Here is a 15,298-nt window from a genome sequence, read left to right as displayed (position 1 = left end):
TAACAGAATATATACAGAAACCCAGGATCATGACAAACACGGCCTTGCAGCTGCATTGCATGCTGCTCTGCTGAGGAGAGAGATTTCTCTCTGTATTATTACTGAAACTTGATTCAAATAATTAAAAAATACCAAGTTGTGTTGAACAATCACACAGAAGTTTAATTATTATTGTGGGAAAACTGTGCTGCAATTTACCGCAAAAACAAGAGAACAACTTTTGTGTGTATGACTCGTTACAGAACATAAGACGAAACTAAATAATACAAATTATTCAGTATGAACATTACAAATCTGTGAATTTGGGGTCTAACCTGCATTATTTGTGTCCTATCACAAGGGTACATGATGAGAATAAAACAAACAACAAAGCAAAGCAAAGGTTAATTTTTAAATGAAATATTTTGTTTTCATGGCCAATTTTTTTTTCCCTCTGTAGCTTTTTTAAAATTCATTGGTCGGGAAGGTAACTTCCCAGATGTCCTCTCTGTCGGGATCCCAAACGTCGAACAGCTCCTGCAATATTCTGGCATCCTCCAATCCATCATGGGCGTCATAGTATCTGTGCAGGAAGTACTCAGCCAGAGACTCCTGAGAATAACTGTGCAGATCGTAGAGGTTCCTGCTTAGCGGCAAGGTGTCCACAAACCCAGACACCACCTGCTGGAAGTCCTCCCAGAGGGAGCACTTTTGAAGCACTCTGGCGAGTATGGGTGCATCAAACCTCGCATTGTGGGCCGCCAGCAGAACAGGGCGGCGGCGTGGGTGTTTGCGGCGTCGGGGACGGCAGGAGCTCAGAAAGTCAATGAAGTCATTGAGAGCATCATAAAGAAAGACAGTGTCCAGAGGAGTCCAGTGGCGATACAGTGTGCCTCTGCTCTGGGTAAGGCCTGTCAGCTCTGTGGCTCTTGGAGAGATGGGGCGGCGGGGCAGGATGTAGGCGTTAAATTCTCTCTCTCCACAGACGGCTGACAACTGGATGATATGACACCCTGGATCTGAAAGTAGAGAAGGAATGGATTTAAAGAGGAATAAAGAAAAAGAAAATATAAATAAATACATGTTACAATGTTCAAAATTATAAAACAAGCGTATGTGCAGGACGATTTCTTAGCTGCGATGGCTGAGTTTTGTTTTATTTATCTTTGGTCAGCTATTTCCCCCATTTCCATACTTTGTGCTAAGACAACTTTCTTTTTTTAATTATCATTATTATTATTGTTATTATTATTATTATTACTATTATTGTATTTTTCCAATTTTCTGCATCTTCTACTTTGGTGGCACAACCAGACTTCGATATCCATTGCTGCCACCTGACCATGGATGTATTTTCTTGCATCAAATACATAACTGCCATGCATTGTGGGTAGTATACACCTCTGGAGCGACCATTGTTGTGCACCTGCTCCCTCAGCTCTCTGAGGGTTGATCTCACCAAGTTCACTTCAGGTTTTCAGACAAATGGAACGGCACATACGATGGCGGCAGGGATTACCCAGAGGCCAAGTGTTGAGCGGAAGTCAGCGAGGGCATGTTGAATGACATGAATAATAATAATAACAGTGTGATGGTAATGCTTTTTTACAAAAACATATGAGTCGTTTAACACAAAGTCGAAACCACTCACTCAGACACTTCAAAGTAACAATGTAATCCGTTCTCTCAACATCTGGTTTCAGTCCTTTAAAGATGTGGTTTTGACAGGAAGGGTAATTTTGACACACGTACTCAACAGCCAGGGCACTTTATCCATTATTAATATAAATATATTGATTTAAAGAAGCCTGAGGGGTTCTTAAGCCCTGTTTCCACCAAACACTTTTGGTATAGTACCTTTGGAACTAAAAGTAACCCCACAGACATGGTGCCTAGACCCAGGTCCATTTAGCGTGTCCTCTGCAAACAGTACTCTGAGTAATAACACAGAGTGATATAACCGCCTCAGTTCCCCATTCGAAAATCGCCGTGTGACGGCAAAGAAAAGCAGTGAAATTTATTCTGATATTTATTTCATTTATCTATTTCTGTGGCTAAAATACATTTTGCTGCTGCAGCACATTGTTTAGCTTCTGTGACGGTACTCACAGCCTGCTTCTCCAAACTGGGGGTGTGCCGACCGACATCCACTGCATGTAATACGGGAGGACTTTCCTGTTAGATATTGTGGTCAGGGTCTTGCAGCAAGAAACTTCTCTATTTTTCAAGAGAGGGGATTTTTAAAGCAGCTATACTTAATAATTTTATATTAACAACAGGTCTCATGACTATTTGTACATGGAAGGATTCGCTCGTAGTGAAAATCACCCAACTCTGCAGTTCCCCTTAGCACCATGAAGTGTTTTACCATCTTTCAGCTCACTGTTTCGTTTTCTTGTTGTTGTTTTTTTTAACCAATTTTACAGTTTTGAGTCTCTCTGCTCTCATAGTGTTGTTACCCATTATCTTTAACTAACAGTTCTTCAGAGGAATGACAGAGCAATATGGGGCCATCTCATCTTGTCATGTCCTTCAATGCCAAGTAAGGCACAAACAGCTTATGACATCCGGACAAGACATAACACATACTTCACTTCACTTCACTTCACTTCACATTCTTTCGGCTTTGTGGTATTGAGCACAGAGGCCTAAATAATTCCATTACATATGTGTGTCCATTACCTAAAAGTTTCCATTACAGTCACCTTGTAGTTGCTGGTTTTGAATCCAGTCTTTTGTATAACGTGTTTGATAATACAATTGCATAATGCATCTCTCCTAGAAATCTGTCATAAAGCAGTTGCATCCTGTGACACCGACAGGAAGAGCATATCTGGTTTGTGTGTGGTTAGTCACAGGCGTCCTCTGGGTTGTCATCATATTGGTTTGACGTGCAATGCCAGCCAAGTGATGCTCTACCCTAACCCACTAAACGTCAAACATTCATGAACAGATGCAGATGCACATGTGAGATTAGAAACCAATAAATACAGAAACTGAATCACACTCTTAAGACTCCAGCTGATGTGACTGTAAACAGATGGAGCCTTCAGACTATTAGCTGAATTGTCATGTAGCCATACTGGTACACAATTTAGCCAGTTTACTGCTTTTAACTTGTGACAGTTTGTCAGTTGATTCCACGGCAAACTGTGCACTGAGTTAAAAATAATAGGGGATAAAAATAAGACCATTTTAGTCGTGCTGTCTACACAATAGTAGATTTCAGCACAGTTCAGTACCCATTAGAAGATCAAATATGAACCTTTGAGCTCAATAAAATAATGAATATAAAAATATTAATAAATATGTTTAACAAAGGTGTATATTATAACACCAACTGTTGTCAGATAAGGTAAATAAAAAGGGTAATATTTAATGTGATGACATTGTGACAGACTAATACCCTTTTTCCATTCTCACTCTTCGCCATGCCGAATAAAGCCATGCCGCGCCAATTTGTGTTTCCATTGTCAGTTTAGACACACTGTGCCACACCAAGCCGCGACAGTGATGGACCTTTTCAGAGCAGGTCCAAAAGCTGGGCCACCTGCCCTCAAGCAGGTAGCAGTGATGTCTCGCCGACCGCAGCCAATCCTTGACGACCCCCCTTCTTCCCCCTAAACAATCTGTGTGTGTTGCAAAACTTTACTCCCCCATGTCTGCAGGAGACCAGAGAGAAAGGTGTTTTGAAAAGTCACTGTGTGTTCAGCTCTCAGTACGTCTGTAGAGTTTAGTTTCTCTTCTGCGTCCTGCTTTTAATTAAGATATCTGCAGAAGTTGTGTTAAGTTCCTGCTCGAAAACTTAACATTTCTTTATTTTGCTGCTTCACAATAAAAGTTTTTACACAACAAAATAATGGGGGACTTTTATTGTGAAGACTCTACAGGAAATGAAATGTGTTCATCACTGAATTAGTGGAACTTTGTTAGCAGCTTTTCTTCAATAAAGGCAAGGCTAATGGTGCGGCAGGGAGGAAGAGTAAAAGCAGAAACAGCCAGAGTGAGATGATGATGAAGAGCTGCAGACAACAGGCTCTTACTGCACCTGCTGCGCTGGGCTGATGAACCAAACCGAACCAAACCAAACCAAACCAAACCAAGCCATGACTGCCGAAAAGGGGTAAAAGTATTGATAAGCAGACAAACAGACATAAAGGTAATCTTACCTAATCCAGTGGTCTCCAGGTCAAAGAAAACAATGTTCGACATCTGCAAAGATTTAAAGAGACAGAAATTGGAACATGAACTTACACATCCTACAGTCACGTCTGATACGTCTGACAGTGCACTGAATATAATATAAGCTTTCACGGTTTAAGATGGCGTTTAAAGCTAAACAATGTATAGATTCATACAGAAGCAATCCCTCTCAATCACCAACCCAGTAGACGTGTGTGGCGTAGTGATGCACGGGTCAGGGTTTTGTTAATCAGTGACCCAAACATTCAAACCAAAGCTGAAAGTTCCTGGCAATAACCTGCTGTTGACTGTACTGCATTAAGTTCACAGTAAATGTCACAATATCAAACGTGTGTTTTCCGTAGAGGGACAGCAAGTACATACTCATCTTTAAAGTGGTTAGGGACTGTTTGTTATTAATGAGGGGGGAGGGGTTGGTGCACAACAGGGAAGGGATGTCTCATAATTATTCAAGCACTAGGGAGGGACGTTTTCATTTTGATGAAGGGGACGGACATCTATCTTCAAATGGTTGTATCTTGTATCCAAAATTACACCACTTATCATCGACCAGAAACACTCGATTATCAAATTTCCAACAGTTCTTGAACACGTCATGCTTCTGCCAGGAAACACAACCAAAACTAAGCTTAAATATTTCATCAAAACTACATTTCATCACTTTAAAATGTTGCCAAAAACAACCATTTGCACAAACCAAATCCTTAAAAAAGGCGTTTTAGATTCAACTTTTAGTTTTAACTTTCAAACATCAAAGGGTACGTTTTTAAAATCTCATAACATCACCACGAGAAGATACTGTTATTAGGCTGTTCTGGCCGGCCACTGCTGCCACTGTTGTGTACAGTTCATTTGGGAAATGAGTCATTATGCACACTGCTAATGTGTGTGTGTGTGTGTCTGTGTGTGTGTCTGTGTGTGTGTGTGTGTTTGTGTGCCCACAAACTCCCACAAGTAGTGACTGTGTCTGTTTTCAGCTCTGCTCTGTGTTTGCCTTTACAGGAATTTGGCAGTTTAGTGCACGGTTGATGTGTCTGAGTGTGTGTGTGTGTGTGTGTGTGTGTGTGTGTGTGTGTGTGTTTGTTTGCCCACAAACTCCCACAAGTAGTGACTGTGTCTGTTTTCAGCTCTGCTCTGTGTTTGCCTTTACAGGAATTTGGCAGTTTAGTGCACGGTTGATAGGTATATATATATACATACAGTACAGGCCAAAAGTTTGGACACACCTTCTCATTCAATGCGTTTTCTTTATTTTCATGACTATTTACATTGTAGATTCTCACTGAAGGCATCAAAACTATGAATGAACACATGTGGAGTTATGTACTTAACAAAAAAAGGTGAAATAACTGAAAACATGTTTTATATTTTAGTTTCTTCAAAATAGCCACCCTTTGCTCTGATTACTGCTTTGCACACTCTTGGCATTCTCTCCATGAGCTTCAAGAGGTAGTCACCTGAAATGGTTTTCCAACAGTCTTGAAGGAGTTCCCAGAGGTGTTTAGCACTTGTTGGCCCCTTTGCCTTCACTCTGCGGTCCAGCTCACCCCAAACCATCTCGATTTGGTTCAGGTCCGGTGACTGTGGAGGCCAGGTCATCTGCCGCAGCACTCCATCACTCTCCTTCTTGGTCAAATAGCCCTTACACAGCCTGGAGGTGTGTTTGGGGTCATTGTCCTGTTGAAAAATAAATGATCATCCAACTAAACGCAAACCGGATGGGATGGCATGTCGCTGCAGGATGCTGTGGTAGCCATGCTGGTTCAGTGTGCCTTCAATTTTGAATAAATCCCCAACAGTGTCACCAGCAAAACACCCCCACACCATCACACCTCCTCCTCCATGCTTCACAGTGGGAACCAGGCATGTGGAATCCATCCGTTCACCTTTTCTGCGTCTCACAAAGACACGGCGGTTGGAACCAAAGATCTCAAATTTGGACTCATCAGACCAAAGCACAGATTTCCACTGGTCTAATGTCCATTCCTTGTGTTTCTTGGCCCAAACAAATCTCTTCTGCTTGTTGCCTCTCCTTAGCAGTGGTTTCCTAGCAGCTATTTGACCATGAAGGTCTGATTCGCGCAGTCTCCTCTTAACAGTTGTTCTAGAGATGGGTCTGCTGCTAGAACTCTGTGTGGCATTCATCTGGTCTCTGATCTGAGCTGCTGTTAACTTGCGATTTCTGAGGCTGGTGACTTGGATGAACTTATCCTCAGAAGCAGAGGTGACTCTTGGTCTTCCTTTCCTGGGTCGGTCCTCATTTGTGCCAGTTTCGTTGTAGCGCTTGATGGTTTTTGCGACTCCACTTGGGGACACATTTAAAGTTTTTGCAATTTTCCGGACTGACTGACCTTCATTTCTAAAAGTAATGATGGCCACTGGTTTTTCTTTAGTTAGCTGATTGGTTCTTGCCATAATATGAATTTTAACAGTTGTCCAATAGGGCTGTCGGCTGTGTATTAACCTGACTTCTGCACAACACAACTGATGGTCCCAACCCCATTGATAAAGCAAGAAATTCCACTAATTAACCCTGATAAGGCACACCTGTGAAGTGGAAACCATTTCAGGTGACTACCTCTTGAAGCTCATGGAGAGAATGCCAAGAGTGTGCAAAGCAGTAATCAGAGCAAAGGGTGGCTATTTTGAAGAAACTAGAATATAAAACATGTTTTCAGTTATTTCACCTTTTTTTGTTAAGTACATAACTCCACATGTGTTCATTCATAGTTTTGATGCCTTCAGTGAGAATCTACAATGTAAATAGTCATGAAAATAAAGAAAACGCATTGAATGAGAAGGTGTGTCCAAACTTTTGGCCTGTACTGTATATATATATATATATATATATATATATATATATATATATATATATATATACACACATACACACACACACACACACACACACACAGTAGTCCATACCCATTGAGTACAGCATGCCATGCCATGACTTAGTCATACCAAAAATTTGAAAAACAAAAAACAAAAACAAAAACAAACATTGGTCCACAGGGGGAGCCACAGCGATGTGTCACATTTGAGCCATTTTTAAGTATTTTTCTGTTGTTATAGCCACTCAGTTGCCAATTAGAGTTAAATTTCTCCAGTCACCTTGAGGCGTCCTGTTCTACATATCTACCAAGTTTAGTAAAAATCAATACGGGGGTTAGGCCTAGATAAGAAATTAGCTCTCTAGCGCCCCCATTTTGTTTGATGGGGTCAATAATGGAGGGGTCCCCTCAGATTATGTGTGGTCATATGCCTACAAAGTTGCGTGGTGATTGGTGAAACCCTTGAGATGTTATACACCTTTATGTGATGAGCCACGCCCTCCGCAATATTCATTGCCTTATAGAAGCTCAGTTTCAGTAAGTTTTCCAACTTTTGCCAAGAGGGAACTTTAGATATTGGTCCCTAGATTATGTTCACCGAGTTTCATGCAGATCGCTCAAACTTCCTAGGAAGAGATCGATTTTAAGTGTTTAAAATCTATATAACCGGAAGTTATGAGTTCTTGAGGCAAATGTGTTCCTCATGAGGAGAAGCATCTCTGTGCAAAGTTTCATGTCTCTGCGACTTATGGGGCATGAGATATGCCCATTCAAAGTTTGTGATTTCAATCAGTTGCCATAGCGCCCCCCTTTGGCCAATTGATGTTATATTGCTTCATTTGCATCCTCCCATGACCCTCTACCACTGTGCCAAATTTCACATGGACTGACCAAGTCAGTGGGGAGAAAAACATAGAACAGACACACACACACAGACAGAGGTTTCGTCATTATATAGTAAGATATATACACACACACACACACACACACACACACGTATATATACATATATATATATATAAATATAAATTACTGAAAATTAACTTCAGAAATACAGAAGTGTGACTATCAAAATATACCTGTACTTATTATGCAGAATGGTCAGTATTAGAAATACAGACAGATAGATAGATAGATGTTGCTGGTAGGTCTATGGCAGTACATGGTGTTAGGCCTACATATTAGCTGAGGAAATGGTGACTCGAGGGATTTAAACATGTCGACGTTTAAAGATTTCCCTGCTCTACAATCACCTAACAGAACACCTGAGCGCTTCAGGTGATGATGAAGCTGCTTGTTGTGAGACAGAGAGAAGGACAGAGAGGAAGTTGGATTACTGCACAATGTTTCCTAAAGTTATCAATAACTATATGACTTTATGAAATCCGAACACCAAAACACCAAAACACAGTTAATCTGGTGTGAGCCTTTACTTTCACTTTGCACCGCTACACAAGCAGTCACCGACACCCTGCCAAATCTGTCTCTCAAAGTTACTGTGTGAACATAACGAGCTGATAAAGGAGGAAAAGTCTGAACTCACCGTGGACAGTGTGACGAGCTGTCAGCTGAGTTGTGTTACAGGTGATGGTGTGAAACCAGCGGTAACTCAAAGGAACAGAAACAAGCGTTTTCGTATCTTCGGCTGAGGAGTTGCAGACCCGAGGAGGCAGCAGGGGGGCGGTGCCTCAAACTTCATGTCCTCCTGTTTGGTAAAGCTGGACAGTCTGCTCAAAGAGCGAGGAGGGTGTGTCTGCAGACCTGGAGACTGCAGATTCAGACCTGCAGATCTGGACCCGCAGTTCTGGACACCTTGTATTTCGCGACAGCGCCCTCTATTTCATTGGAAGCCAACATACTATTACAACTATTGAATATGGCCGACGACGATCCGAATGTGAATCATATTATTTGTGTAAACTACTTTGTTGACATGAAATAGAGAGCGAACTTCATGTTTTACAGTGATACGTTTAAAATGATATGACTGTCTTTACCACGATAGTCTGAAAGGCACGTCAAATATGGGTTAAAGTAGTAGGTAATAGTTTAGCTTGTTAGCAATGAACTGTTTGACCTGCACATTTTGTTTCATGAAACCGAAGCGCCATGACGAATAATTTTAGCATGTGCTTTAAATTAAACATGAATAAATGATTTAAGCAATGAAGTGGATGATATGAGAAAAACGTGTATAGGCTTACGTTTTCATACAAGCATGAAACTGTTTACATATTGGCAATTAGTGTACTTTATGCTAAAAGTTAATTTTGTATTCATGTATATCATGTAATACACCTTAATTTTTTTATATATTTTTTCCTTTATTATTCATATTATATATCACGTGTGTTTATGTCACTACATTGATATTACTCTATAGCATATATTTAGAGATTTTGTGGATAGAAATTAAGCTCATCCAGCGCAGATGATCAGAAATGTATTTTTGTCTATTATTAGGTTTTGGCCTTGTTTATGTGTGTAAAACGGTTGAAAAATCTTAACTTTGAATAATTAGGGACTCTCTTTTTAAGGTGCACATAACAATCCAGAAAGGGGAAACCACAGTGAAGTGGAGGAGTTTTGTGGAGGATCGAAAGGCAGATGAGGAAGGAAGGGGCACTATTGTTAATATGTCAATATAATAATGTATTTGCTGTGCTCCAGATTCTTCAGTATTTCAGTGTAGACTGTGATAGGTATTTATTTTTTTTAAGTGTTTCTGTTTTCAATTTTGTGATATGTTTGATTTCTTTTTTTTCTTTGCAGATCTCCCTGATGTGTGATGTAACCACTGCACACAATAAAACATTTCAAACCATTTCAGTAGGCTATTTCACAGCCTTTGTTTCAAATTCCCACAACAAAAGTGAGCACTGGACACCCAAGACCAGACATTTCCTATTATATGTTGTAGCGGGTTTGATCAATGCAGTGCAAGTTTTTGGCGTGCTAGTCAGAGCAGTCTGATGAATATTAAGAAATAAAGAACTAAAATACTTTGATCAAACCATACAGAACAACCAGCAAACAATAATGATGCAGAACAGCACCCAGGCATAAATCAACAATTAAATCTTGGTATTTTTATTCGGGTGTAATAAAATTTTAAAATTGTAAATTGTAATAAGCATTAAAAGTCCAACTTCTTTCAAACTGGTGTTTGGGTGAGACGCTGATTTAGTTGCAGTTATACAGCCGTCCAGTAGGGGACGAAAAACAAGGGGTCTAGAACTGCGGGTCCAGAATTGCGGGTCTGAATCTGCAGTCTCCGGGTCTGCAGAGACATACTATTGGGGGGCAAAGAGCATGGATACCAAGAGGCGAAGCTCCGTTGAATTTCTGCCAATAGCCACCAGGGGCGCTGCTGTAGCGCTGCCGCCATCTTGGAGTGTTGAGCTTAGACTGTTGCGTCCAGACAAGAAGAACAAGATGTCAAGGAGAGAGGAGAAAAAAAGTTAAAGGAAACAGTGTAGTGCAATTAACTGCAACAACTATCAGTGGAACAATCCGCACCTGGCCTTCCACCGTTTCCCGAAGGATCCCGACAGGTAAGAACTCCTGACGTTTAAGTTTTGAAGTGTTTTAATATCAATTTAATATGCCAGTTTTGGAGGGAAGGTAACACACACACACACACACACACACACACACACACATATATATATATATATGGCCTCTTGGACCATTTATATCAGAACTGATTACTGCTTTAGCATTAAAATATATCATATTAAAATAGCCTATATATTATTATTATTACTGTCCCCTTACTGTACAAACTGTAAATAAATCTTTATTCCTGACTATGTGACGTCACCATTAATGTGTTTCTAGTTAAAATATTGATTTTATTATTATTATTATTATTGTTTATTTATTTATTTTTTGGTAGATTGGCTTATGGGGTGATTTTGAAGGAGTAATTAAGTTAATCTTCTCATAAGTGGATGTAATATGTAGAGATGCCATCTAGGCCGTTTTTCTTCGGTTTGGTTTTTTTAAAGTCTATATTTTGCTTTACAAAAACGTGAAAAAGCAGCTGTGACCAAGCTATCACGAGGTGAGTAGCATTGTAAGCATAATTAATAGCGATATACTTCAGTTTTTCTGTGTGTTTTTGTATGCAAGTGGGTCTGCTGCGGTCTGCTGACAGTCCAAAATGGCGGCGAGTCTGTTGCTATGGGCGTTCTATTGAGCTTCACCTCTTAGTATCCATGCTCTTTGGTCTACAGCAGCCCTCAGCACAGGAACTCACAGCAACACTCACATCCTGATTTCAGATTATTAAAGGAAAACTTCACCCACACATTTTTAAATGGAAAGTCATGCCACTCTGTCGTGGAGTGTCACAGTGTGTGATCACCTTCACAGCTGAGTGAAGCACGCTTTGGGACACACTTTCCTCTCCGCAGCAGAAAGAGGAACTGTCATAACTTCTCATAACCACAGAGAAAAGTTAAACTCCCATTTTATGTTCCTCATATGTATTTATAGCACTTCTATTTAATCTGTATGTGCTGCTAGGCCTTCCTGAATTTTGTATATTGTGTTTTTATCATGAAAAGAAGTAAAAAAAAAACTTGATGGTTGAGATAAATAAATAAATAGAAATAAAACTTCTTTGGCAGCATTTCTTTTTTTTTTGCAAACATCTTTTGGCTCTTTTTGTTCATAAGCTGCTTGGTTTTGTAAGAGTACTTGTAATCATACGGCACAGCTATCGAATGAACGTGTTTTTTAGCGACGTATTTTATCCTAAATACACTTCTCAGAAAATTAAGTCAGTTAAACTTCAGGGATATCAATGTCTCCATTCAGGAAGCACAAGTGATTGTGAATCAGTTTCACTTGCTTTGGTGCAAATCAAAGCGACAACAGGTGCAATGGAGAGGCAAAAGCAAGACAACCCCAAAAAGGGAATGGTTTTACATGTGGTGGCCACATGTCTGACTGTATATATAATATAAATACATATAATAAAACCACCATCACTATAAGCAAATCATATTTTCAACAAACTATCCTTTTGTGATTTTCCGTTTGACGTATGTAACAAAGCGCCTCTTCTTGGCAAGAGGAGTGATTTTTATGTCAAAAAGTCTTTCTAATGCAAATCAGCATGAAATATTAATACTTAAGCAGCCGCTCTTTTTATGGATCTACTTTAACTCACCCCTCCTGTATCGTTCTTGATAGTGATCCTCAGTTTCCCAGAACGCAGTGTGATAAACCCTTGGAGAAAAGGTTTTAAAGCTTTACTTTAATAGAGGTGACCACTGCAGTAGGTAAAGGCAGGTATTAAAACAATGAAAGCAGAATATATTTTTAAACACAACACTGTCGTAAATCAGTTCAGGGAGGACCCAAATGCAGAGTAACAGGCAGGTTCAAGTTTTAACAACAAGCGAGCTCTACTGCAGCTGATAAAAAAAAAATCAGAACAAGCAGGTAACTGACAGTCCAAATGAAAGCAGAACCAAAACTCTCAAACTTAACTAAAAACCAACCGGGAAAATTCGATGAACACAACAAAGAACTTGGAGAGGAAATCCAAAACGGAACATGAGAGTGTCACAGTTCTGCCATTTTGCTCACCTCATGCAGTACTTTTCCATTCACCCCACCTCTGCTCCACTCTGACTGCCAGCCACACCCACCTAATCAAGGCAACTCCACTCACCTGCTTTCAATCAGACTGGCTCAGTATAAAGACTCCTGCTCTCCACACACTCACTGCCAGATTGTTCTTCGCTTCTTCGCATGCAAGACTCTCCAGCACTACTTCCCAGACTGATTTCCTGTTGCCAACCTTTCCTGTCTTCGACCAGCCAACCTTGCCGGAATCCTGGTAATTTCCTCAGCCTTTTGTCCCCGACCACAAGTTCTGCTTTTGCCCTCCTGGTTTCAGTCTGCCTGTTCCTGTGGCTGTGTGGAGATTTCCGACCTCGTTGCAACAGTGTGAGTTTCTTTGATACAACCTTCGACTCCCTGTTGAACAGAGACTCTTGTTGTTTTGCCACACTGGTTTCAGTGTGTATGCTGTGTGGATTTTCACCTGCTGGACATTTCCTCTGCATTTCCCTGTGCCTGCTTCAAACTACACTAAAGTCATTACCAACTGTACCTGTGTGTCGGCTGTGTTGCAATTGGGTCTTAAACACCCTCATTTCAGAGAGACCAGGAAGAAACGACACTGGGATGAACACAGGAGTGAATGCGGGACGGACTGACAAGGAACAAAGGGAAACACACAGGTATACACAGAAAATTACAACTACAACTACAACTACTACAACTACAACGAACCGTCTCCAAGGTCCCTCAACATGATATGCTGCTTGTTATGGGTGACGTGAACGCCAAGGTTGGAGCCGGAAATGACAACTGTGACAGAGCTGTAGGGAGGCATGGCTGTGGTGTGCGGAATAACAATGGTCAGCGTCTTGTTGACTTCTGCCTTGAAAACAACTGTGTAGTTGGTGGTACCATCTTCCCACACAAGTCCATACACAAACTCACTTGGCGGTCCCCGGATGGGATAACAACCAACCAGATTGACCACATCCTTATCAAGGGGAAGTGGCGCAGGTCCCTCCGAGATGTCAGAGTGTGTCGTGGTGCAGATGCCAACAGTGACCACTACCTGGTGACAGCTAACATCACGCTGAAGCTCAGGAAAATAAAACAACAGGGTCAACGACAGAGACAGCTCGACATCCGCAAACTTAAGTCCCAGAACATTAACAAAGAGTTTGTGTTGGAACTGAAAAATCGCTTTTGTGTTCTTGGCGCCCAGGCTGACTCAACTGATAAGGCCCCAGATATTAACACCAAATGGGAAACTATCAGAAACACCTATGTTGGAGCAGCCACTAAGATCCTGGGCTATAGAGAAAAGAAGAACAAAGACTGGCTGACACCCGGCACTTGGCAGAAAATAGAGCAAAGGAAACAACTTAAAGCAAAGATGCTGAACACCAAGTCACTGAGGCTCCAGAAACAGGCCCAAGAATCCTATAAGATCAAGGACAAGGAAGTCAAAAGGAGTGCAAGGAACAACAAATGGGCCTTTGTTGAGAGACTAGCCTGCAAAACAGAAGAGGCAGCAAGGAAAGGTGATATGGTTGCTGTATATAAAATCACCAAGCAGCTCTGTGGCAAAAACACCAGCCACTCAGCTCCTGTGAAAGACAAGGATGGTAACACCTTGTTGCAGAGACAGAACAGGCTGCCAGATGGGCGCAGCACTTCTGTGACGTCCTCAGCTGCCCTGATCCAGAAAATCTTGCTAATCCCACACCTGCAGATAGCCTTCTCAACATTGATACCAGCCCCCCAACTGAGACAGAGGTCAGAAGTGCCATCCAAATGACCAAGGATGGGAAAGCTGCAGGCTTTGACTCTATCCATGCAGAGATGCTGAAAGCTGACTACAACACATCTGTCAAGGTTTTCACTGACCTGTTCAGAAACATCTGGGACACAAATGTCATTTCTGTGGATTGGGCAAAAGGTCTGATTGCAAAAATTCCAAAGAAAGGCAATCTGCAAGATTGTAACAACTGGAGAGGCATCACATTGCTGTCCACTGGCAACCTCACTGATTGGTTCCCTGTGGAATCTGGAGTACGCCAGAGATGCATCATCTCTCCCATCCTCTTCTTGATTGCCATCGACTGGACCATGAGGAAAACAACCTCAGATAAACCGAGAGGCATCCAATGGACACTCTTCACCCAGCTGGAAGATCTCGACTATGCTGATGACCTGGTCATTCTCTCCACAAACCACACTCATATGCAAGAGAAGACTGACAGGACTGACAGATACGCCAGACAGATGGGTTTGACTATTAACACCTCTAAAACCCAAGTGATGTGCATTAACTCAACACCCCCTGCACCAATCACTGTGGATGGCAAGGCTTTCGACTATGTTGAAGAGTTCACATATCTGGGCAGTCGACTCAGCAAGGACAATGAGTGCAGTAAAGACATCAGCATACGGCTTGGTAAAGCCCGCAACGCATTCGCCATGCTCCATACCATCTGGAAGTCAAAGCAGTACAAGAACCAAGATCCAACTGTATAACAGTAATGTTAAATCAGTTCTGCTGTACAGCTCAGAATGCTGGCGGGTTGTTGAGAGTAACATGCAGAAGATCAGTGCATTCCACAACAGATGCCTCCGGAGAATATGCCACGTCTTCTGGCCTGACAGGATTTCAAACCATGATCTGTACACAAACACCAACTCTTGCAATGTGGTGCTGGAAA

The 15,298-nt window shown here is 41.4% G+C and overlaps 2 protein-coding genes across 2 annotated transcripts; one reads left to right on the top strand and one right to left on the bottom strand.

Moving 5' to 3' along the window:
• Positions 1–136: 136 nt before the first annotated feature.
• On the bottom strand, positions 137–8,800 carry LOC144463448 (DNA polymerase III PolC-type-like). Its single transcript, XM_078167730.1, has 3 exons — positions 8,560–8,800; positions 4,149–4,191; positions 137–998 (listed from the first exon to the last, which is right to left on the bottom strand). The coding sequence occupies exons 2-3, from the start codon at positions 4,189–4,191 to the stop codon at positions 445–447; spliced, it is 597 nt and encodes a 198-aa protein (XP_078023856.1). The 5' UTR covers positions 8,560–8,800; the 3' UTR covers positions 137–444.
• Positions 8,801–12,649: 3,849 nt separating this feature from the next.
• LOC144463575 (uncharacterized) lies at positions 12,650–14,394 on the top strand. Its single transcript, XM_078168316.1, has one exon. The coding sequence runs from the start codon at positions 13,237–13,239 to the stop codon at positions 14,392–14,394; it is 1,158 nt and encodes a 385-aa protein (XP_078024442.1). The 5' UTR covers positions 12,650–13,236.
• The last annotated feature ends 904 nt before the right edge of the window (positions 14,395–15,298 follow it).

Source organism: Epinephelus lanceolatus, chromosome 5, assembly GCF_041903045.1.
Source record: "Epinephelus lanceolatus isolate andai-2023 chromosome 5, ASM4190304v1, whole genome shotgun sequence".
NCBI lineage: Eukaryota > Metazoa > Chordata > Actinopteri > Perciformes > Serranidae > Epinephelus > Epinephelus lanceolatus.
The sequence above is the reverse complement of the archived record's forward strand: the minus strand, read 5'-3'. Positions and strand labels throughout refer to the sequence as shown.

Coding starts and splice junctions, on each gene's coding strand:
- LOC144463575 (XM_078168316.1), top strand. CDS start 13,237: ATGCGGGACGGACTGACAAGGAACAAAGGGAAACACACAGGTATACAC.
- LOC144463448 (XM_078167730.1), bottom strand. CDS start 4,191: ATGTCGAACATTGTTTTCTTTGACCTGGAGACCACTGGATTAG. Junction 999..4,148: donor CCTGGAGACCACTGGATTAG/GTAAGATTACCT, acceptor CTCTACTTTCAG/ATCCAGGGTGTCATATCATC.